This window comes from Saccopteryx leptura, chromosome 8 (assembly GCF_036850995.1).
Source record: "Saccopteryx leptura isolate mSacLep1 chromosome 8, mSacLep1_pri_phased_curated, whole genome shotgun sequence".
Classification (NCBI taxonomy): Eukaryota; Metazoa; Chordata; class Mammalia; order Chiroptera; family Emballonuridae; genus Saccopteryx; species Saccopteryx leptura.
Window position 1 is genome coordinate 91,174,490 of NC_089510.1, and position 23,639 is coordinate 91,198,128.

The window sequence follows — 23,639 nt, forward strand, 5'->3', positions numbered from 1 at the left end:
TCTTTGAGCATCCTAACAATCATTATTTCAAACTCTGCATCTGGTAATTTAGTTATATCTGATTCATTTAGGTCCTTTTCTGGGGATTTCTCTTGGTTCATTTGTGTTGCATTTCTCTGCCTCTGCATTTTTTCTTCACAGGAGTGGCTGTGATCACATGCTCAGGTGCACAAGCCTTGGTGGCCTTGGCCTTTGCCCCACCCACGTGGGCAACGTTATGCTTGGTCCTGAGGTCACTGGCGAGCACCTTTGCTCAGCTGCGGGTCTCCGCCTGTTCCCGAGCTTTCACCCCACCCTTGCAGGAGGAGCCCACTCGTGGAATGGCTGCTAGCCTTGGCTCTACCACCGGGCAGAACTGCATGCCCACGCTTAGCTCAGTAGAGGAACTCCACCTGTTCTGGGCTTTTGGCTCCACCCCCATGGTAGTAGTCAGCTCCCAAGTCAGACCACAAGCCTGGGTTGCACGGGTAGGGCTAGGCTTTGTTCCTGTGCCCTTGCTCAGGGGCTGGTATCCACCCTTTCCTGGTTTCCGCCCTTCTCCCGCAGGCTGGACTACAGGCTGCCAGCAGCTGGACTTGATTGCTTTTGCATGCTCCCTCCTCCCCAGCTGGACAAGACTGAGCTCTCACCTGAGCCCAGTGGTGGCCAGCCGGCTTCTGCCCCTGTTAACAGAACGGTTCTTCCATCTCCCGCTGCCACTCACCCTCCGGTGAGCCCTCAGCCGCGTGGGTGCGGGCACTGCAGCTCAGACCCTAACACTCACTACTGTAGACCCAAAAGCTCCCTCCTTCTAAGCAATTTTGCTCTGAATGCCTTGGGGGGAGCTTGTTTGCCTGCTCTCCTGCTTCCCTTTGCTGGTATTGCTGTTTCCGGGGGAAATATTCACTTCAGATTTGGAGAGTGACTCGTCCCAGGGGTTAGGCTGGCTGTCTCCCAAAATGTTTCTCCCTATGCTTCACAGATTACACTCCCCTTCTGCTACTCTGGCACTCTCCCTCTCCCCATCCCCCAGAGCCCCAGGTGAGTGGTTGTAAGAGAGCTGTTCTGTGCGGTCCCTTTAAGAAGAGTCCCAGGTCTGAGAAATCAGACTCTTTCTCTCAAACAGTATCCTGACTTGTTTCCAGCTAAATACTGTCCTTACACCTCTTCTGGGCTCCAGGGATGCAGGCTGGGGCTTTGTTCCTGGGGCTTAGGACCCTCCTCTCTCTGCTAAACTCACTTCCTGCCGCGGGAGTCTCTCCTGGCTGCTGTTTGCTCTGGGGAGCTGGGCAGCCCTCTCTGCGTTTCTGCTTTTCCTACCAGTCTTGGTGTGGCTTCTTCAGTGTTCCTTGGTTGAAGAGTCCTCTCAGTTTAGTCCAAAGTTGGTTTTTCCAGATGATAGTTCTTAAAATTAGTTTGTAATCCACTTTGGTTCTGGGAAGTAGATGTTGGTACGTCCACCTACTCCAGCACCATCTTGTCTTCCCTTGTTTTGTTCTTTGTATCTGGTTGGATAACCCCTTTTAGTATTTCCTGAAGTGGGGGGGTTTTGGTGATAAATTCTGTTTCTGTATGTCTTTAAATGTTTTTCATTTTCCCTTTATATTTGAAGGATAACTTTGATGGATATAGTATTCTTGGCTGGAAGTTCCTCTCTTTCAGTACTTTAAATGTTGAGGTACACTCTTTTTTGGCTTCCAGAGTTTCTGTTTAGAAATCTGATGATAGCCTAATGGGCCTTCTTTTATATGTTTTATCCTTCTTCTCCCTAGCTGACTTGAGGATTCTTTCTTTGTCATTGATTTGTGATAATTTTATTTTGATGTGCCTTGGAGTAGGTTTGTTTGGGTTGAGGTAATTCAGCATTCTGTTTGCTTCTTGAATTCAAGGCTCTAACTCTTTCGACAGGCTTGGGAAATTCTCATCGATTATTTGTTTCAATATGTTCTCTATTCTCTTTTCCCTCTCTTCCTTTTCTAATATACTTATTCTTTTATTGCTCTTCCTGATGGAGTCAGACAATTCTTGTAGGTCTTTCTCAGTTTTTTTTTTTTTAATTCGTAATTCTCTCTCTTCATCTTTCTGTCATATCTCTAATTGCCTGTCTTCAATGTTACTGATTCTCTCCTCTATCTGGTTTGTTCTATTGGCTAACCCTGTTACCTCATTTTTCAGTTTGTGTATTGACTTTTTCATCTCTGTTTGGTTCTTTTTTATAGTTTTAATTTCCTGGTGAAGTACTCTTTAGTTCATTCAGTTGTTTTATGAGCTCACTAAATTGCTCAGTGTTTTCTTGTATCTTATTGAGTATTTTTAGAGCTTCAATTTTGAATTATCTGTCATTAAGCTCCAAGGTTTCCATGTAATTGAGATTTTTTTCCTGGGGATTTTTTATCTTCTATCTGAGTCACATCTATATCTTGTATGTCCATGTTTGATTTTTTTTTCCTTGATGGCATTTGTGGGTGGTATTGTTAATAATCCCAATAAGAGATAACTTTTCCTTTTTCTGGCAGGAGGTGCTGCACTACAAGATTTGCCTCTGCAAGATTCTTTGGTGATCTGTTAAGGCCTAGTTGTCATCTTTGTAATAATGAAGGCAGAGTCATCACACTGGTAGGAGGGTCTTATTGCTAGAACTTTGAAAATTTATGATACCAGCATTGGCTTACCAGGAGTCTTTCAAGACCCTTCCCCACATCCCCACAGAGCAGGGAATCTAGTCTCTGGGTGCCCCCACCTCTCACAGGAAAGAGCTGACTGGGGACTTAGTGGAGGGGGGTCTGCCATGACTGCTATTTTCACAGCAAGGAGAGCAAAGAGGAACGAGGAGACTGGGGTGACAGAGTCCAGTCCCTCCTCTGATATCACTCTAAATTCTCCAGGCACAGCCCTGGGCTGGGCTGGTGGTGTGTGCCACAAACCGGTTTCCCTGAGTTTAGGGAGCAGCTATTTCAAAGATTGCTGATCAGGGATGTTCTATCCACACACACTAAATTCCGTCCTCCAAGCCAATGCCCGAGCTTTAAAGCCGATGGCTCACAGATTCCAGCCTCAATTTCAAGTGAGTCTGGCACCACAGGGCTAAATTTTGCCAGTCAGGTGGATAGATTAAGTGCAGCCCAGTGTCCTGTGGGCTGTTCTCCACCATATTAAACAATTTAATTGCCTACAGAACTAGGCTCACTTCTAAAGTCTGTCAATAAATCCACCTTAAACACCTGCCAAACCCAGGTATAAATGTTTAGCCTCTTGATTCCAGAGATTTGTTCAGATTTATTCTAATTAAGAACATTTTCTTCTTTTTGCAAGAACTGTTGAAAACCTATTCTTATTCGACAGTTATGAAAGAGATGTCTCAGAAGACTGAAAAAAACAAACAACAAAACAAAACCCCACACACTACTTTGTACTGGTCATATTGAGTTATTCCAGTTCTGGGAAATATATTTAAAAAATAATCAAAAGTTGTACTTAATAAGCCATATACAAAAATGCCAATTATAATAATGTTTGCATAAAATTATATTACAAAAGACTAATTATCCATATGATTTTTGGCAAGTTACTTTAAACCTTTGTGGCTAAAATTTCCTCCACCATAAAATAGAAATAATAATATTAATAGTACTTACTTAAATGGTGATTTTGAGTTTTAAATGGAGTTAACATATTAAAGTATATTTAAAGTGCTTAGACCAGTGTGTGCACATAGTAATTAATAATTAAAATTATTTTTATAATATGAGTAACAAGTAGTGTAATAAATTATGGTATTATCATTGAAAACATATCACTGTCATTAAATTTTTGAATAAAAATTAATATTAATTACATTAAAAACATGAAATGAAAAAAATGATAACACATTTTTAACATTTATGTAATTGTAACTTGGTACATAGATTTAAAATCTAGAATAGAACATATCATAATCATTTTCAAATAATTGATATATAAACTGTAGAAATATGCTTTTTTGTAATTCATATTTTCTTTAGAGAAGAGACTGTTTTGTAAAAAATTACTAATTAAATATTAGTGCATTTTTGTCACATCACTGTACCTAGAGAAGACTATTATATACTACAAACTAATATATTTACTGTCTCAGATTTCCTTGAAATCTGCTATCTAGAAAGTTACTACACCAGTGATAACCAAACCTGAACAGTAAAAAGTCACTGTAATAGGATAATGGAAAGTGATCATGCCAAGATCATATGGTTGTCTTGCTTGAAATTCAACATACGATTGTAAAATCTGAGCAGAGTTAAATCTGTGTGAAGTGATGTGGTATTTCAGCAGTGTCATGTACAAGGCACACTCATCACCTAACAGCATGGTCATTTAACCATCAGGCTGTCAGGTCATACTTGGTCACTAACTCTGAAACAAGACTCACTGCCTAAGATCTATACTTTCCTATTGGATGTATGTGAAAAAGTGATGACATCACAGAAGTAAAACAGCAGATATATTTTCAGTCATAAAAAAATAAACTCACAAATACAACAGAAAAAAATGCACTGAAATAATGAATCAAATAATGTGGCACAGCTGAGAAAGTATAAGAGAAAATAAACTAAGAAGGCAGTAGCTAAAGGTGGTTCACTGAAGCAAAAGGTGAGCAGAGGAAAACTGTCAGGATTTGTAATCAGCTGCTGTGTAGTCAGCCAGCTAAAATGTGTTAGTAATAAAAATCAGCTTCTAAAAGATTATTGTTTATTCAGATTCTGGTTTAAAATAAAAATAAAACATGTGTATATGTGTAATACATTTTACACAGTAGAGAGTGGATATTTAGGAGCATACCAAATATGCTGTTGAATTCTCTAAGATCTAAAACATCCCTCAACAATTGTAGAATTTGTGAATAAGATCAATCACATGCTAGTACAGAAATCAATGAGTGGAGCTGTGGTGGGGACAAGAATTTTGACATTTAAATTAAAATAGCACACATATTCAAGCAGTAAACTTTCATGTGCATCATCACAATGACTACATTTTAAATAAAATGTTATCTCTTTATGAATCATTGCATAGTTTTCAATATACTATCTTTAAAATATTTTCTTTTTTAGATTGGCCAATTAGTCTGTAAATTTTGTGTAACTAGGGTGTCATTACATAAATTACATAAATAAATTAAAATGATTATAATTTTGAAGTGTGAAATTTATTGTCCAATAAATACTGCTCAAGTAACAATTTTCCCATAATTGATAACTTTAAAAGATCGAAATGGCAAAGGTAAATGGCAATGGAGTAGGCGGATGTTACAACTCCTACCTCACAGAACCAAAGTGGATTACAACTTAACTTAGGAACAATCTCTTGAAAAACAACTTTGGACTAAACTAAGAGGAATCTACAACAAGCATCTCTGAAGGAACCACACTGAGCTAGTAAGAAAGGTGGAGACACAGAAAGGGCTTTCCTGCTCCCAGAAGTGAGTGGCATCCTGGAGGATCTCTCATGGCAGAGTGGGTTTCCCAGAGAGTTGTGAACACTCAGCCCTAGGACCGTAGCCCCAGGCTGGAGCCCCAGAGACTAGAGGAGGTGTACAGACAGTATTTAGCTGAAAGAAGAGCCAGGTTACTCTTTGTGACAGGTAGACAGAACTCACAGACCCAGGCTCCATCTTAAAGGAACCACACAGAAAACCTCGTTCACGGCCACTTACCTGGGGCCCTGGGAGTGGGGGGTGCCAAAGGGACTGGAATTGCAAGAGGAGAGTGTAGTCTTGAGGGCACAGGGAGAGATGGTGGGGAAAAGCCAACCTGACCCCTGTACTGGGTCACTCCCCAAACTTAAAGTGCCCATTTTATCTAGAAGAACCAACACCAGCAAAGGGAAGCAATTACCCACCTACCTAAGGCTGTTCTGCTCTAGTTAGTGCAGAGAGACACTTAGAATCAGGGGACAAATCAGAGACACAAGATTTGAGTGCTGAGGTTTGGGCTACAAGCCCCCCCCCACCCTGCTGAGTACCCTCCAAAAGACAGAAGGTCCTGTCCGCAACACTTGGCCAGCAAGGTGGTCAGGGGCAAAGCCCAGCAAGCCAGCCCATGTGGCAGTGACAGTGAAGGGCAAAGCCTGGAGAGGCATTCTGTGTGACCGTTGAGGGTGGAGCCCAGTGGCCCATGTTGCAAAGGAGAAGGGTAGAACCTAAAGAGATATTTTATATGCTCAAAGAGGCAGAGCTAGGAGAGGCAGCTTGCGCACCCATGGGGGAAGAGCCCAGCAAGGCAAGGAGTCCCTTGTACCTACAGAGAAGCCAAACTGTGGCCTGCAAGCCCCTGCTAGTGCCCAAGTTCTTGAGCAGGTGGAGGAAGAGGGGGCTGTAGAAAATATCTCACATCCAGAATAGAGAGGCCACACACAGTGGCCCAGAGAAGATAAACGACAGCCTAGGAGTGCAGCTGGTAGTTTCAATGGCATCAGTGCCCAGCAGAGGCAGCTACAAATTCTGGATCACTTGTAGCTCCAAGAAGGTTGCTAAGAGCCAGTCAAAAACAATGACCTCCACTCGCCTGCATCAGGTTCTGTCTAAGGAAGTCCAGGGCTGTTACATCAAGTGGCCTCAGAACCTAACAACCATACTTAGAGTGGTATCTAGTCTATACAGATACAAAATGGGAAGACAGAGAAATGCAATTCAAATAAATTAACAAAAGAAATCCCCAGAAAAAGAACTGAATTATATGGAAATAAACAATATACCGAATGCAGAGTTTAGAATAACGATTGTTAGGATGCTCAAGGATTTTGAGCAACGATAGTGAAGAAAACAAGCACCTAAACAAAGATATAGCTGGCATCAAAAAGGATATTGAAACCATAAAAAATAGTCAGACTGAAATGACAAGAACAATATCAGAAATAATACACTAGAAAGAATTAAAAGCAGGCTGGATGAAGCAGAGGATTGAATCAGCGATTTAGAGGACAAGACAAGTGAAAACACAGAAACAGAACAGCAAAAAGAAAGAGGATCAAAAAGTCTAAGGAAACTCTAATAGAGCTCTATGACAACATGAAGAGAAAGAACATCATATAATAGGGGTTCCTGTAGGAAAAGAGAAGGAAGAAGGGATAGAGAAACTGATTGAAGAAATCATAGCTGAAAACTTCCCTAAATTGATGCAGGAAAAAGTCATACAAGTTCAAGAAGTACAGAGAATCCCACTAAAGAGGACTCCAAACAGACCTACACCAAGACACATCATAATTAAAATACCAAAGCTAAGAGATAAAAAAATAATAATACTAAAAGCTGCGAGAAAAGCAGTCAATCACTGTCCACAAGAGACCCACCTCAAAACAAAAGATGTACATAGACTGAAAGTAAAGGGATAGAAAAAAGACATTTCATGCAAATGGAATTGAGCTGGGGTAGCAATACTTATATCTGAAAAAATAGATGTTAAAACAAAGGGTATAGTAAGGCATGAAAAAGGACACCACATTATGATAAAGGGAGCATTCCAACAAGAAGATATAACCATTGTAAATATTTATGCATCTAATATAGAAGCACCTAAATATATAAAGCAGATTTTGATGGACATAAAGGGTGAGATCAAAAGCAATACTATAATAGTAGAGGATTTCAATACAATATTAACAGCACTGGATAGATCTTCAAGACAGAAAATTAACAAAGAAACAGCAGACTTAAAGGACACACTACATCAACTGGATTTAATAAATATCTTGTGAACCTTATGCCTTAAAGCAGCAGAATATACAATCTTTTTAAGAGTTCAAAGTACATTCTTTAGGATAGACCACATGTTAGGCCACAAAATGAGTCTCAATAGATTTAAGAATATTGAAATCATATCAGAATCTTCTCTGATCACAATGCTATGAAACTAGAAATCAATTACAATAGAAAATACAAAAAAAAGTCAAACACTGGGAGACTAAATAGCATGTTATTAAATAATGAGTGGGTAAACAATAAGATCAAGGAAGAAATAAAAAATGTTCTAAAAACAAATAAAAATGAACATACAACAACTCAAAATTTATAGGACAGCCTGACCTGTGGTGGCGCAGTGGATAAAGCATCGACCTGGAAATGCTGAGGTCATTGGTTCGAAACCCTGGGCTTGCCTGGTCAAGGCACATATGGGAGTTGATGCTTCCAGCTCCTCCCCCCTGTCTCTCTCTTTCTCTCTCTCTCTCTCTCTCCCTCTCCTCTCTAAAATGAATAAATAAAATAAAAATTAAAAAAAAAATTTATAGGACACAGCAAAAGCAGTACTGAGAGGGAAGTTCATAGCATTACAGGCATACCTTAAGAAGCTAGAAAAAACTAAAATAAACAACTTAACTCTGAATCTAAAACAACTTAGAAAAAGAACAGCAAGTAAAGCCCAGAGGTAGTAGAAAGAAAGAAATAATAAAGATCAAAGCATAAATAAATGACATAGATGCTAAAAAAAAATACAGAGGATCAATGAAAGCAAGAGCTGGTTCTTTGAGAAGGTAAACAAGATTGATAAACCTTCAACCAGACTCACCACAAAAAAAGAGAGAGGACTGAAATAAATAAAATTAAAAATAAGAGTGGATAAGTAAAAACTGACAAAGCAGAAATGCAAAGAATTGTAAGAAAATACTATGAAAAATTGTATGCCAAAAATTAAACAACCTAGGTAAAATGGAAAATTCCTTGAAACATATAGTATTTCAAAAATCAATCTGGAAGAATCAAAAACTTGAACAGACTGATTACAACAAATGAGATTGAAACAGTTATCAAAAAACTTCAAACAAACAAAAGCCTTGGGCCAGATGCCTTTACAGGTGAATCCTACCAAATATTTAAAGAACTAACTCCTATCCTTGTCAAGACATTTCAAAAATTTAAGTGGAGGAAAAACTTCCAAGTTCCTTTTATGAGGTGAGGATAATTCACATCCAAAACCAGGCAAAGACAATACAAAGAAAAAAACTATAGGCCAATATACCTGATAAATTTAGATGCTAAATTTCTCAACAAAATATCATCAAACTGGACCCAGCAATACATGAAAAAAAATTATATCAAGTTAGATTTATTATGGGGAGACAAGGCTACAAGAATATTTGCAAATCAATCAATGTGATTCATCACATAAACAAAAAGAATGATAAGAATCACATGATAATATTAATAGATGCAGAAGAAGCATAAAATCCAGCACACATTTATCAAAACTCTCAGCAAAGTGGGAATACAAAAAACATACCTCAGCATGATAAGAACCATCTATGACAAACCCACAGCCAACATCATACTCAATGTAGTAAAAAATTAAAAGCAATCCCCTTAAAATCAGAAATAAGGCGGGGGTGCCTCCTTTCACCACTCTTATTCAACATAGTTCTGGAAGTGCTGGGCACAGCAATCAAACAAGAAGAAGAAATAAAAGGCACTCAAGTTGGAAAAGAAGAAGTAAAATTATTATTTGCTGATGATATGGTATATACATAGAAAACCCTAAAGTCTCAGTCAAAAAAAACTACTGGACCTGAAAAATGAATTCAGCAAGTTAGCAGGATATAAAATTAATATTCAGAAATCAGAGGCATTTTTATACACCAACAATGAACTGTCTGAAAGAGAAATTTAGAAACCAATTCTTTTCACTATTGCAGCAAAATAAAAATAAAGTACCTAGGAGTAAATTTAACCAAGAAGGTTAAATACTTGTTCTCAAAAAATTATAAAGCATTGATAAAAGAAATCAAAGAAGATAAAAACAAGTGGAAGTATATACCGTGTTCATGGATAGGAAGAATAAACATTATTAAAATGTCTATATTACCCAAAGTAATTTATAAATTCAATGCAATTCCTATTTAAATACCAATGACATACTTCAAAGATATAAAACAAATATTCCAAAAATTTATGTGGAATAAAAAAGAACACGAATAACCTGAGCAATCTTGAAAAAGAATAATAAATTGGGTGGTATCACACTTCCTGATATCAAGTTATACTACTAAGCCACTGTACTCAAAACAGCTTGGTACTGGCATAAGAACAGGCATATAGGTCAATGGAACAGAACAGAGAACCCAGAAATAAACCCACACCTTTATGGACAATTGATATTTGACAAAGGAGGTAAGAGCATACAATGGAATAAAGACAGTCTCTTTAACAAATGGTGTTGGAAAAATTGGACAGCTACTTGCAAAAAAAAATGAAACTAGACCACCAACTTACACCATTCACAAAAATAAACTCAAAATGGATAAAAGACTTAAGTGTAAGTCATGAAACCATAAACATCTTTAAAAAAAAAACATAGGCAGTAAGCTCACCAACATCTCTCGCAGCAATATATTTCCTGATTTATCTCCACGGGCAAGTGAAATAAAGGACAGGATGAACAAATGGGACTATATCAAACTAAAAAGCTTTTTCACAGCTCAAAAATATATGAACAAAATAAAAAGACAAACCACACAACGGGAGAACGTATTTGAAAATATGTTTGTTAAGGGGTTAATAACCAATATTTATAAAGAACTTGTAAAACTCAACACCGAGAAGATAAACAGTCCAATCAAAAATGGGCAAAATAAATGAATGGACACTTCTCCAAAGAGGATATACTGATGGCCAATAGGCAGATAAAATAATGTTTAACATCACTAATGATTAGAGAAATGCAAATTAAAACCACCATAAGATATCACTTCACGCCATCAGTCAGAATGGTTCCCATTAACAAAACAACACATAAGTGCTGGGTAGGATGTGGAGAAAAAGGAACCCTCCTGCACTGCTGGTGGGAATACAGACTGGTGCAGCCACTGTGGAAAACAGTATGGAGATTCTTCAAAAAATTAAAAATGAAACTGCCTTTTGACCCAGCTATCCCACGCTTAGGAATATATCCCAGGAACACCATATCACTGATTCAAAAGAAGAAATGCACCCCCATGTTTATGGAAGCATTGTTTACAATAATGAAGATCTGGAAACAACCCAAGTGTCCATCAGTGGACAAGTGGATTAAAAATCAGTGGCACATATACACAGTGGAATACTTATGGGGCCATAAAAAAAGAAGGAAATCTTACCTTTTGCAACAACATGGATGGATCTGGAAACTATTGTGTTAAGTGAAATAAGCCAGGCAGAGAAAGAAAACTATCATATGACCTCACTCATTTGAGAAATCTAATAAACAGTGTGAACTGAGAAATGGATTAGAGGCAGAGGCAGGATCAAAGGGACCAGAGGCAAAGCAGACAGAGGGAAAGGGGATGAGAGGATGCGATCAGAGAAGGGAAAGAGATTGGTGGAATTATATACACATACCACAGCGTTATAGAGAGCAGGAAAGCAAATCCTGGAGGGAAGGGGGGAGACTGTTGGGGAAGGGAGGAAAGAGGAATGTTAAGGGGAATACAGGGAAGGGGAAGATGCATTCAGGGGATACTAGAAACTATGTAAACACAATAAATTAAAACCAATAAAAAAGATCAAAATAGCTATTATCTTGGAATCAATTGACATGAAATTAGACAAGTCTAGGTTAAAATTCTGATTCCATCATATACTAGTGATAGGATACATAGCAAGTTTTTGATATTTAGCTTCATCAACTAAGATTATGGTTAATAATTTTTAATTCATATATTTGTTGGAATAAAATAAAATAATTTATGGAAACTGTTAATTATAATGACTGAAATAAGGTAGTATCAATAACAAATTACAATTCTTATACTGTATATTTGAAATCTTAAAAATATTAAAAAGAAGCCTGACCAGGCAGTATCACAGTGGATAGAGCATCAGACTAGGTAGGAGAGGACCTAGGTTGGAAACCTGGAAGTCACCAGCTTGAACATGGGCTCATCAGGCTTGAGCAAGGGTACATCAGGCTTGAGCTCGGGCTTACCAGCTTGAGCGTGGAGTAGTTGCTGTTTTGAGCGTGGGATCATAGACATGAACCCATGGTTGCTGGCTTGAGCCCAAAGGTCATTGACTTGAAGCCAAAGGTTATGGATTTGAGCCCAACATTGGCTTGAGCAAGGGGTCACTCGCTCTGCTGTAGCCCCCCTCCCATCAAGGCACATATGAGAGAGCAATCAGTGAATAACTAAGGAGCTGCAATGAAGAATTGACCCTTCTCATCTCTCTCCCATCCTGTCTTTCTGTCCCTATCTGTCTCTCTTTCTGTCTCTCTCTCTGTTTCTGTCATATACTCACACAGAAAAATTTTAAAGCAAAAATTGGTTTACCTACAATTACATGCCTGTTGGTTAGTCCATAGTGAGCCAAGAGTGAGGGTTTTAAAGTAAAAACAATGTTTTGCTAAAGATAAAGAACATAACCATTACAAAGTCAGGCATTGAACAATTATTTTGTTTTTTATTTTTTCAAATATTTAATTTAAGAAACATAAGCCTGAAAGACATAAATACATTCCTGAGAACTTGCATACTTCCATCTGACAAATGTGTCTTTTCCATAGTTAGATGAAGAGTGCTTTTTAAAGTTTTCCTTGTCTTGACTAGAAAATTGTGGCTTCTTATTACACTTGACTGTCTGCAGGCTCTGAAAAGGAAACTGCTGAGATTTGTCTGACTTAAATAAGTGTTGAGGTGTGAAAGATGAAAGAAAATACATATATGAGACTTTCATTCACTTAATAAAACATTTTTTTTTAATTTTCACACCTCTACCCTAAGAGTAACTATGTTGTTTCCTAATCTATCTTTTACATTTCTTTAGAATTGGCACAGATTGAAGGTACAAATACTTCAATAACAGCATTTTTTTAGAACGTACACATTTAAATCACAAAACAAAAGCAAAAGCAAAATATATGTTCTACCAAAAAAAAGTCTTAAAAGTTCTGGTAGTGTTTAAAAACGGGCATTTTCTGTTCCATTTCAGCGTCTTAAACAGAAGCTTCCTTCTTGGATGAGCTCTTGCAGTCTTGAACTGTGCATCCAATAATACTTTTGTAAAGGAATCACTGTTGCATTCATACGGATAGCCTCTGAACAGATGTCAGAAAGTAAAGATTGGCTGCTTCTAGATCTAGTTGCTGCTGCCAAGTCTCGCGAGCTTTGTCAGTAACAGTTGATTGTAATGCCAGTGCAGTCCAATTTACAGGCTGGAGCAGCAGCTGCGTATGGCATTTCTCTGAAGTAATTCATGATTTCCGCTCCTTGAAAACTATATCATCTTTTGTTGCAGTGAGCCGGGTAAGTTGTTACGAATTTTCATCTCCCTGTAGAGATGCAAGTTGCTGTGAAACTCATTCTGTAGAAGGATTGTGATCCCTTCACGTGTTTGCTGTGCCTCTTTGGTGCTCCGTGGAGGACAGTTACTGCAAAAGAGCAGATGAAGCAAGTGAGCAGGCACATACATCAAGTCTTCCTATTATTATTCATTGAACACAGACTGAATCCATTTAACTGCTGAGGAAATAATGAATTTATTCAATTTCGTATAAAGGATCGTAGCATTTGTGGAATCATTGTTTTGTGTGTTCTTGGAGCATTACCTAAGCAAAAATGTTTTATGCTGTGCTTCTTTATCCTTAAATGCACTGTTTAGTGAGTTTCTACTTAAAAGAGTAGGAAAAGTGGTTTTTGACTAGTTTTATTCTATTTTTTATGAGTTGTATGGGAAGAAAAATTATTGTCTGGCATGACAGGGTGCTTTTCTTAATGAATATTTTGCCATCTGAAACTTGAACAATATCAATTGACAAAGGAAAGCTTTAAGTTTCTTATATCTGAAAAGAAAATCTATTTCTTAATTTGATTTACAAACTTATGCTTTTTTTGCCTTGTTTGTCTTCTTTTAATGTGTGTGTAAATTATAGCAAAATACTTTATATTTACTATTATTTTTAATATATAGACTATAAAAATATAAACTTTTCATATTTTAATATTGTAAACCTACTTTTACTTTGATTATATTAGTTTTTATTTAACCAGAAGATTAGACATGGAGTATAAAATGTATGAATTTTGAAAAGTAAACTAAATGTGAACAAAATTATTTTATTGTTTATGATTTGTATTTGTATTTTTTAATTTTTAGAGTATGTCTTTAAAATTTTAGTGAATATATTACATGATAACAAGTTCAATTGGGAGTTACTATTACTAGTCTGTGTAGTGCCTTCAATAATTAATATAAAATGTTTTGTAGTTAAAATAAATATATTTTACCTGTATTGATAGTTCCTTTTTAAAAAGATGAACATAAGCTTTTAGAGAGTAGTTTTATCCTCTAAATGAATATCTTTAGAATTCTCTGTGAATTTGAAGTAACATGGCCTTTTGGATACAAAATAAAATTTCTAATTGGATTTACAAGGTTTTATCTTATTCTAGATTTGTTATTGCTTGTTTTCATGTCCTACTTTTTTAATTTATAAAAATGAGATATACTCCACATTTCAGTTTTTAAATATAAGCTAGTGATATATTCTAAGTGGCATCGTATTTATAAAATTAATTTTTGATTTATTCTTTTATTTGTAACAATACACATTTAAATTGTATGTTGTCTTCATTTTAATATTTTTATATTAAAATGTGCTCATTCTTGTAAAAACTGTCCCAGATATTAGATAATTCTAAATTGAATAGATGTTAACTTAAGAACAGATTCAACTTACAAAGAAGACCAAAGATACCTCTCTAATATTAAATATTCAAATTATTCACACAATGAAAAGTTTGTGACTGTTCTTCCTGACTGAGGACAGATACAGATCTTATGTTTCTCATGCCTAGTACAGGGTCTTCCATATACACACATCCTTTTAGTGCCTAATGGGTATCTGAAGGATCTCTGAAAGGCAGTAGTATAGTTTATTTATAAGCAAACTTCCTCAGCTCCCTGCTTCACTTTGCCTGCAACAAAACAAGCTTTTAGGTTTGTTATAAAGGCTTAATGTTTTAATTTAACCAAATTCATTTAACAGAGTTTGTGCTAGATCATATTATCTATGTAGCTCCTCTCCCACCATTTTAAGAGCCTTATTTTTATGTAGAAATACACATTTTATAACAACTATTTAAAATACAGAAAAATTATTCTATCCACAGAGAAAACAATTTTTAATATTTGCTTGACTGTTCTTTAAGAAGTTCTTACCTGACCCAGTATTTTGAAAATTTGGTTGATATCCAGTTATAGAAAATAAATGGCAAATATTTATCTTTATGTCAATCATTTTCTTATACCCATGTCTTATACTGTAACATTACAATTTTTCTTTTAAAATTGATTAAGGAATTTTGATAATACTTTTTTAAATTGAATTCAAAATGCAAAATAAAGGAAATTATATTTTACCTTTTTTATTTTGGAAGGTATAGATTGCTTTTTAATATTCCCAGTCAATTTTTTTATCTTGGAGTATTTGATATAATTCAAACACTACAGTATTTGTTATTTTTTATTTTTCAGGTTCTTACCCTTCTTGCTCCAATCATTTATTTTCTTTAGCAATTAAAAACAATAACTCCTTCCTTTTTAAAAAATATTAAACATTTTTTTCAAATATTAAACCTTAACACAAATCAATTGTATTTGGCATGAACCCCATTTTTTATGATAAATGTTATAAGTTTTTAGTGTTTAAAGTGTTTATTTAATGTGATAGCAGTTAATTTGTACCAGGATTTATAACAGAAAGAAAAAAATAAAGTATTATTGAATATTTTAATTATGAATAAATATTTAGATATATAGACTAATATTTTCATAACTACCTTTAATTATTTTTTTAGATTGTTTAGTCATGTGATTGCATATATTAAAAATAAAGACATCTCTTAATGTTAAAATTATAGAATTACAGGTTAGGTTTGAGAATAACAGATTATGAAAAGGACAAAATAATGCTTATTTAAATAAGGTAATAAAACTAAACAAAAAAATTCACCTTATATCAATAATGAGTATGAGAACACATGTGTATTTTAGTGTTAAAGTTTAGATTTGGTAATGTAACACTCTATAATAGATAGTATGAAGATAAGTTGGAATTGTACTGCCATTATTTAATCTCAATAATACTATCAACAAAACCACCCTCAGATGCCATTAAGGAAGAGAAAATCAAATATCATGGATAAAAGAGAAAAAGAGGCCTTCAGCAGACCAAGTAACCCCTTGCTCGAGCCAGCAACTTTGTGTCCAAGCTGGTGAGCTTTGCTCAAACCAGATGAGCCTGGGCTCATGCTAGCAACCTCGGGGTCTCGAACCTGGGTCCTCTCTATTCAAGTCCGAGGCTCTATCCACTGCGCCACCACCTGGTTAGGAAAGATATCCAAATTTTTAAAAAAAATTAGTAATAATACAAATTTTTAATGCTCCGATAACTAACTTTTGAATACATACAATGGATTTATAATTACAGTATCAAAAAATATTAAAGAGAAGAGTTTCTATATTTGTGGACCTCTTTTATTATTATGTGGATGAGTTTGGTGTATGTATTTGACATTTTGAATCAGGTATTATTTCAGTTATATAAATATGTTAGGTATTTTAAATTATATTTGGATATGGCCTGTGGTGGCACAGTGGATAAAGGGTCAAACTGAAATGCTGAGGTCGTTGGTTCAAATCCTGGGCTTGCCTGTTAAGGCACATATGGCAAGCAAGTGATGAACTGCTAAGGTGAATCAACTGAGTTGATACTTCTCACTCCCCACCCCTTTCTGGAAAATAAATAAATAAAATTTATAAAGCTCTATGAAAAAATATATTTGGATTACATTTCTCTGTCCCTCTTTGCTACATAAAGTTTCAGAACCTGATTTTTAATTATTTTATTTTTAAAAACTCAAGATTGCATTATGAATATTTAACAAAACTTTGATTTCCCCAAATGGTCTCCTCATATCATCAAATAAATATTATTTATTAAAATGCTAAAAAGATATACTTTTGTAGGTTGCCATGATTACTTTTGCTTCCCCCACTTTTTTTTAGTAATTTCTCAGCTTTAGTCTTATTTCACTTGTTTTAACTATCAAACTATATCTTACCATGCTAACATATTTACCCTTACTAGTTGCATTATACTTTAATAATTAACAAATTAAAAGATATGCATTGAGTAATTTCTGAGTGTAAAATTCCTTCTAAGTCAATATCTCCACCAGTGCATTGTATTATCAGCCCCTGGTTTTCTCTATGGACTTTGTAATTCCAGTTGAGAAGACTTCACAGTTATTGAATTTCAGAAAAATTATTTGGTATATATTTGTCACCTTCCCTTGTCAGTTTTTCTTCTAGGTCTTATAATGGTAGCAGACTTGTTAATTTTCATAATGTGTAAGATAAAAGATGCTTACTGTATTTTTTGTTACCTAACATGTAATGAATAGGTTTTCCAAATTTTTTTCTGACCATAGACTAAGTTTATATAGCGGAAGAAACCGCTGAGCATAAAGGACCACGGAAGGGACCATGGAAACAGAAAAAGACAATAATAGAAGATTAAAGATCATTAAAGTTTCTTAACCTACTTCACAGTTTGTAAAGTGCCAGGTAGCTGTGATTAGAACTGTTCATATTTCAGAGAATACATGTGCTTGTATTTCCTTCTCTAACCAAGGCAGAAATTATATCTGTAATAAATACACTACCACTTATTGCCACTTCATGGTAGGGCTATGTATGGTAATAAGTATACATACATGGTTGAAACAAATTTCCTCTAGAATAGTAAATTTTCTTTACAAAGGTTTGATAATAAATTTTTCTAAAGTAAAATAATTTTTATTTTTTCATTTCACTTATTTTTTTAAACTGAAAACTAAAATATCTCCAGTTGTTTTTGTTGTGAACACAAACCTTTGTAGTGATTGTGATTTATTCATTTTCATCATGTGCATGGTTAATAAGAACTACTATATTTTAGTCATTATCAATAAAATATAATGTCAGATGCATGAGGTTGCTAAAACATCCTACTCACCTCTCTTTCAGAAACCAGTGTGCAGAGCAAGGGTACAATCACATTATCCGATTTCTTTTGCGGTTTCTTCTGTTCTGGATTCTTACTGGGAAATCACACACTGAAGAAGACATTGTCATTACAACCAAGAATGGTAAGGTTAGAGGGATGAACTTGCCAGTTCTTGGTGGCACAGTAACAGCTTTTCTTGGAATTCCCTATGCACAGCCACCTCTTGGTAGACTTCGGTTCAAAAAGCCACAATCTTTGACTGACTGGTCCAATATTTGGAATGCCACAAAATATGCAAATTCTTGCTATCAGAACACAGATTAGAGTTTTCCTGGCTTCCTTGGGTCAGAGATGTAGAATCCAAATACTGACCTCAGTGAAGACTGTTTATATCTGAATGTGTGGATTCCAAGACCTAGACCTAAAAACGCTACTGTAATGATATGGATTTTTGGTGGTGGTTTTCAAACTGGAACATCATCTTTACATGTTTATGATGGCAAGTTTCTGACATGGGTTGAAAGAGTTATTGTAGTTTCAATAAACTTCAGTGGGTGCAAAAAAATATAGCAGCCTTTGGTGGAAATCCTAAAAGTGTAACTCTTTTTGGAGAGAGTGCAGGAGCAGCTTCAGTTAGCCTTCACTTACTTTCCCCTAGAGGCCATCCATTGTTGACCAGAGCCATTCTGCAAAGTGGATCTTCTAACGCCCCTTGGGCAGTAACATCTCTTTATGAAGCTAGAAACAGAACATTGACCTTAGCTAAATTTATTGGTTGCTTTAGAGAAAATGAGACTGAAATAATCAAATGCCTTCAAATTAAAGATCCCCAGGAAATCCTTCTGAATGAAATACTTCTTATCCCCTCAGATACTCTCTTGTCGGCAACTTTTGGGCCAAGTGTGGATGGTGATTTTCTCACTGACATGCCAGATACACTACTCCAACTTGGACAGTTCAAAAAAACCCAGATCATGGTGGGTGTTAATAAAGATGAAGGGACAGCGTTTTTAGTGTATGGTGCTCCTGGTTTCAGCAAAGATAACAACAGTATCATAACTAGAAAAGAATTTCAAGATGGTTTAAAAATACTTTTTCGAGGAGTAGGTGAGTTTGGAAGGGAATCGATCCTCTTTCATTATATGGACTGGTTAGATGATCAAAGAGCTGAAAACTACCATGAGGCCTTGGATGATGTTGTTGGGGATTACAATTTCATATGTCCTGCCTTGGAGTTCACCAAAAAGTTCTCAGTTTTCAGAAATAATGCCTTTTTCTACTATTTTGAACACCAGTCCTCCAAACTTCCTTGGCCTGAATGGATGGGAGTGATGCATGCTTATGAAATTGAATTTGTCTTTGTTTTACCTCTGTAAAGAAGAGTAAATTACACAAAAGCTGAAGAAACTTTGAGTAGATCCATAATGAAACACTGGGCAAATTTTGCAAAATATGGGTAAGTGCCATTTTTTTAATTCATTGTTTTGTTTTGTTTAGTTTTGCTTGGTGCCTGGTGTAGACTTCATTAAAAGCACAGGAACCTGTAAATTATTTATTATTTGTACTTTAAACTGGTTTAGTTTTTTTATTATACAGTGAATTTCAATTCCTTGCATCTGCATGCTTAAAGGAAATCATCAAACAACCTTTATGAAAAATGTTTTCTCATATTTCTAAAACATTGCAGAACACTTTAGCATGTAAGTCAGAGTTTGTATGAAAATAAATAATTACCTTAAGAATTAAAATTATTGTGGCCTTGCTTTTTAACCTGAAAAATTTTTTAAAGATTTTATTTATTTATTTTAGAAAGAGAGAGAGAGAGAGAGAGAGAGAGAAGGGGGAGGAGCATCAACTCATAGTTGCTTCTTACATGTGCTTTGACCAGGCAAGACCAGGGTTTCAAACCGGGGACCTCAGTGTTCCAGATCTACACTTTATCCACTATACCACCACAGGTCAGGCATAACCTGAAAGATTTTAATGTTAACAGGTTTAGGAAAGACTAGAAATGTATATTTTTCTCATTCTCTTAAGCAGGGGAACAGTGGTATCTGATACATAAAGAAACACACACATGGCTCAGGGAAACTAAAGGGCAGCATGCTGGTGGATTTCATCCTTGGATTACTCAAAATGCAGGGTTTGCAAAATATGGGTAAGTGCTCATTTTATAGATATCCCCCCTAATAGGCTGCTTAGAACTTTCAGGTGACATGTGTTGGACAGAAGGTACAAGGCTCTTCATTTTTAGCTAAGTTGTTACCCACCTGAGAAGTCATATAGATGATGGTAGATAATCAGAAACTTCACAAAATAAAATATGTTCCCTCATATGTTATAAATAGTGTAATATTATGTCCTCAAGAGTCATAAAAGTTTAAATATATATGCTAATTTGTATATTTTCTAATATTTTGGAATAACTTGTATTAATTAAAATAATAAAAAATAATAAAAAAAATTTGGACATCTATTTTTATATATGTTAAGAAAGTCACCATTAATTGATACATTAATCCAATTTGTCATACTGTTTTTCTTGTTGTTGTTTTTGTATTTTTCTGAAGTGAGAAGCAGGGAGGCATAAAGACAGACTCTCCCGCATGTGCTCAACTGGAATCCACCTGGCATGCCCACTAGGGAGTGATACACTGCTCATCTTAGCATTGCTCTGTTGCTTAGCAAGCAAGCTCTTCTTAGTGCCTGAGGCAGAGGCCATGGAGCCAGTCTCAGTGCCCAGGCCATCTTTGCTCCAATGGAACCTTGACTATGGGAGGGGAAGAGAGAGATAAAAAGAAAGGAGATGAGGGAAGGGTGGAGAAACAGATGGGTGCTTCTCCTGTATGCCTTGGCCGGGAATCAAACCAGGGACATCCATATGCTGGGCTAATGCTCCACCACTGAGTCAACCAGCCAGGGCTGTCATACTGTTTTTTATAACCGAAAAGAATGTTGATAGTGATATTATTGCTGTTTTTCATTAACTTCCATTAGAAATTTACTGTATTCCACATTACTGAATGTATCTTTTTTTTTTTTTTTTTTTTTTTTTTTTTACAGAGACAGAGAAAGAGTTAGAGAGAGGGATAGATAGGAACAGACAGACAGGAATGGAGAGAGGTGAGAAGTATCAATCATCAGTTTTTTGTTGCAACACCTTTGTTGTTCATTGATTGCTTTCTCATATGTGCCTTGCCCGTGGGGCTACAGCAGATCGAGTAACCCCTTGCTCGAGCCAGTGACCTTGGGTCCAAGTGGGTGAGCTTTGCTCAAACCGGATAAGCCCGTGCTCAAGCTGGCGACCTCGGGGTCTCAAACCTGGGTCCTCCATATCCCAGTCTGACCCTCTATCCACTGTGCCACTGCCTGGTCAAGCTTACTGAATGTATCTTTTAACAAAACTCTTGTATAATACAATTTTTTAAAAAATTATACTAATCCACCATGTATGAAGCTAAATTCTACCTGGCATTAAAAGGCCTCTCTAATCCTGCTGCAAACCATATTTTCCAACAAGACCTGGCTGGTTGGTAGAACAGTTTTCTCATGAATGTCCAAGATTTCATGTTTAGCCTTCTTCTTGTTCTGTTTAAGACATGTACTCCTCCCCTTTTAAATGATATCAGTCCTACTATTGTTTTGGGTCCTCAGCAACTATATGTTTCATTTAGTGTATCTTTATTTTCTAGAGTTATAATTTCTTCAGACTGATTTTTCAGTCTCACTGAAGTTATTGACTATACCTTGTCCGTATACTATCTTTCATTGTTTCCTGAGCTTCTTAACTAGATTAAACTAGTTTCTTGAAATAAAAATTGTGATTATATTCTTTAAAGAACTGACTTGGGTATATATATTTAACAAATATTTAGTTAATAGTTGAATGAAAATTTGTAAAGGCTAGTTTAAGTAAAAAATATATAGATACTGTATATATATTTTATAGTTACACAAGCTATTCTATTATTTGAAGTTCTGCAATCATTTATGCCTTCTCAATGTCAATTAACATTTTTGCTTAATAAGGATCATCTTATTTCTGAATTACTGATATCTCATTTTGTTCTTTTCCTAAAGGCCATATTCATATGAAATAATTTAAATATATTTTCAATTCTTTCTTATAATTGAGATTATACATAATTTAAAAGGTAATCTTTTCTAAAATTATCAATACCTATAAATTTTAAAGCACTCATATTTTGTATGTTAAAATCATCGAGAAATTTATATTTTCTTTTGTCACAGTGGAGAACATTGAGAATCAGATGTGGTAAATGTCTTGTTTATGGAACCAGGGTAGTGACAAATCAAAGAATAGAATCTGACACAAAAGAATAAATTGTTTAATCCTAATTTATGATTACCATTTGTTAATGGGAAATTAATAAAGTTTTAAACATATTTTAATTGTAATGATCAATTTATATAAACATTATTAAACAAAAGATAAAAGTAAACTTTTTAAGTAGTTTAGCCATAATGATTTGTGATTTGTCATTTCAGATAATGAGGGTTTTTTTGTCTTCTTTTTTTTAATTTTTTTAACAATTTTTTTAATTTATTAAATTTAATGCAGTGACATTGATAAATCAGGGTACATATGTTGAGAGAAAACATCTCTAGATTACTTTGACATTTGATTGCACTGTATACACCTCCCCCCAAATTAAATTGTCTTCTGTCACCTTTTATCTGGTTTTCTTTGTGCCCCTCCCCTCCCCCAACCCCTCACTCCTTCTTCGCCCCCTCCCCCCCTCCCCCCACCCCCCACCCCTGTTGCCATCACATTCTTGTTCATGTCTCTGAGTCTCATTTTTATGTCCCTTCTATGTATGGTTTCATATAGTTCTTAGTTTTTTTTTTCTGATTTACTTATTTCACTCCATATAATGTTATCAAGGTCCATCCATGTTATTGTAAATAATCCGATGTCATCATTTCTTATGGCTGAGTAGTATTCCATAGTATATATGTACCAAAGCTTTTTAATCCACTCGTCCTCTGACGGACACTTGGGCTGTTTCCAGATCTTCGCTATTGTGAACAATGCTGCCACAAAAATGGGGGTGCATTTCTCCTTTTGGAGCCGTTCTATGGTGTCCTTGGGGTATATTCCTAAAAGTGGGATAGCTGGGTCAAAAGGCAGTTCAATTTTCAGTTTTTTGAGGAATCTCCATACTGTTTTCCACAGTGGCTGCACCAGTCTGCATGTGTTCTTTTTTAATTTTTAAATTTGTTTATTCATTTTAGAGAGGAGAGAGAGTGAGAGAGAGAGAAGGGGGTAGGAGCAGGAAGCTTCAAATCCCACAATGTGCCTTGACCAGACAAGTGCAAGGTTTGAACTGGTAACCTCAGCATTCTAGGTCGACACTTTTATCCACTGCACCACCAAAGGTCAGGCTCAGTTAATGAGATTTTTAAATAATCCATCATTACAAAGTTGAAGAGAGAGTTTTCATATTTGTTGAGGGTTAACAACATGGCAAAAGCAATGTTAATCTCTTGGTATGCATTATCTTTTTTTCAAAGAATATAGGTTAGAATGCTTACATCAACTCCAGTGGAAACAAAACTGATAATTGCTACTGGTGAAAATCTAACTCTGCAGTTCTCAAACCAGGGAATAATGTCTGGAGCTGTTTTTGAGCACCATGACTGGGAATGTGGTTG

The 23,639-nt window shown here is 35.7% G+C and overlaps 1 protein-coding gene across 1 annotated transcript in view; it reads left to right on the forward strand.

Moving 5' to 3' along the window:
- The first annotated feature begins 320 nt into the window (after positions 1-320).
- BCHE (butyrylcholinesterase) overlaps positions 321-23,639 on the forward strand; it is an 83,803-nt gene continuing 60,484 nt past the window's right edge. Inside the window, 3 exon segments of the mRNA XM_066346932.1 lie at positions 321-709; positions 17,984-18,105; positions 18,834-19,419. Of these exon segments, the coding sequence (XP_066203029.1) occupies positions 321-709; positions 17,984-18,105; positions 18,834-19,419 (1,097 nt within the window).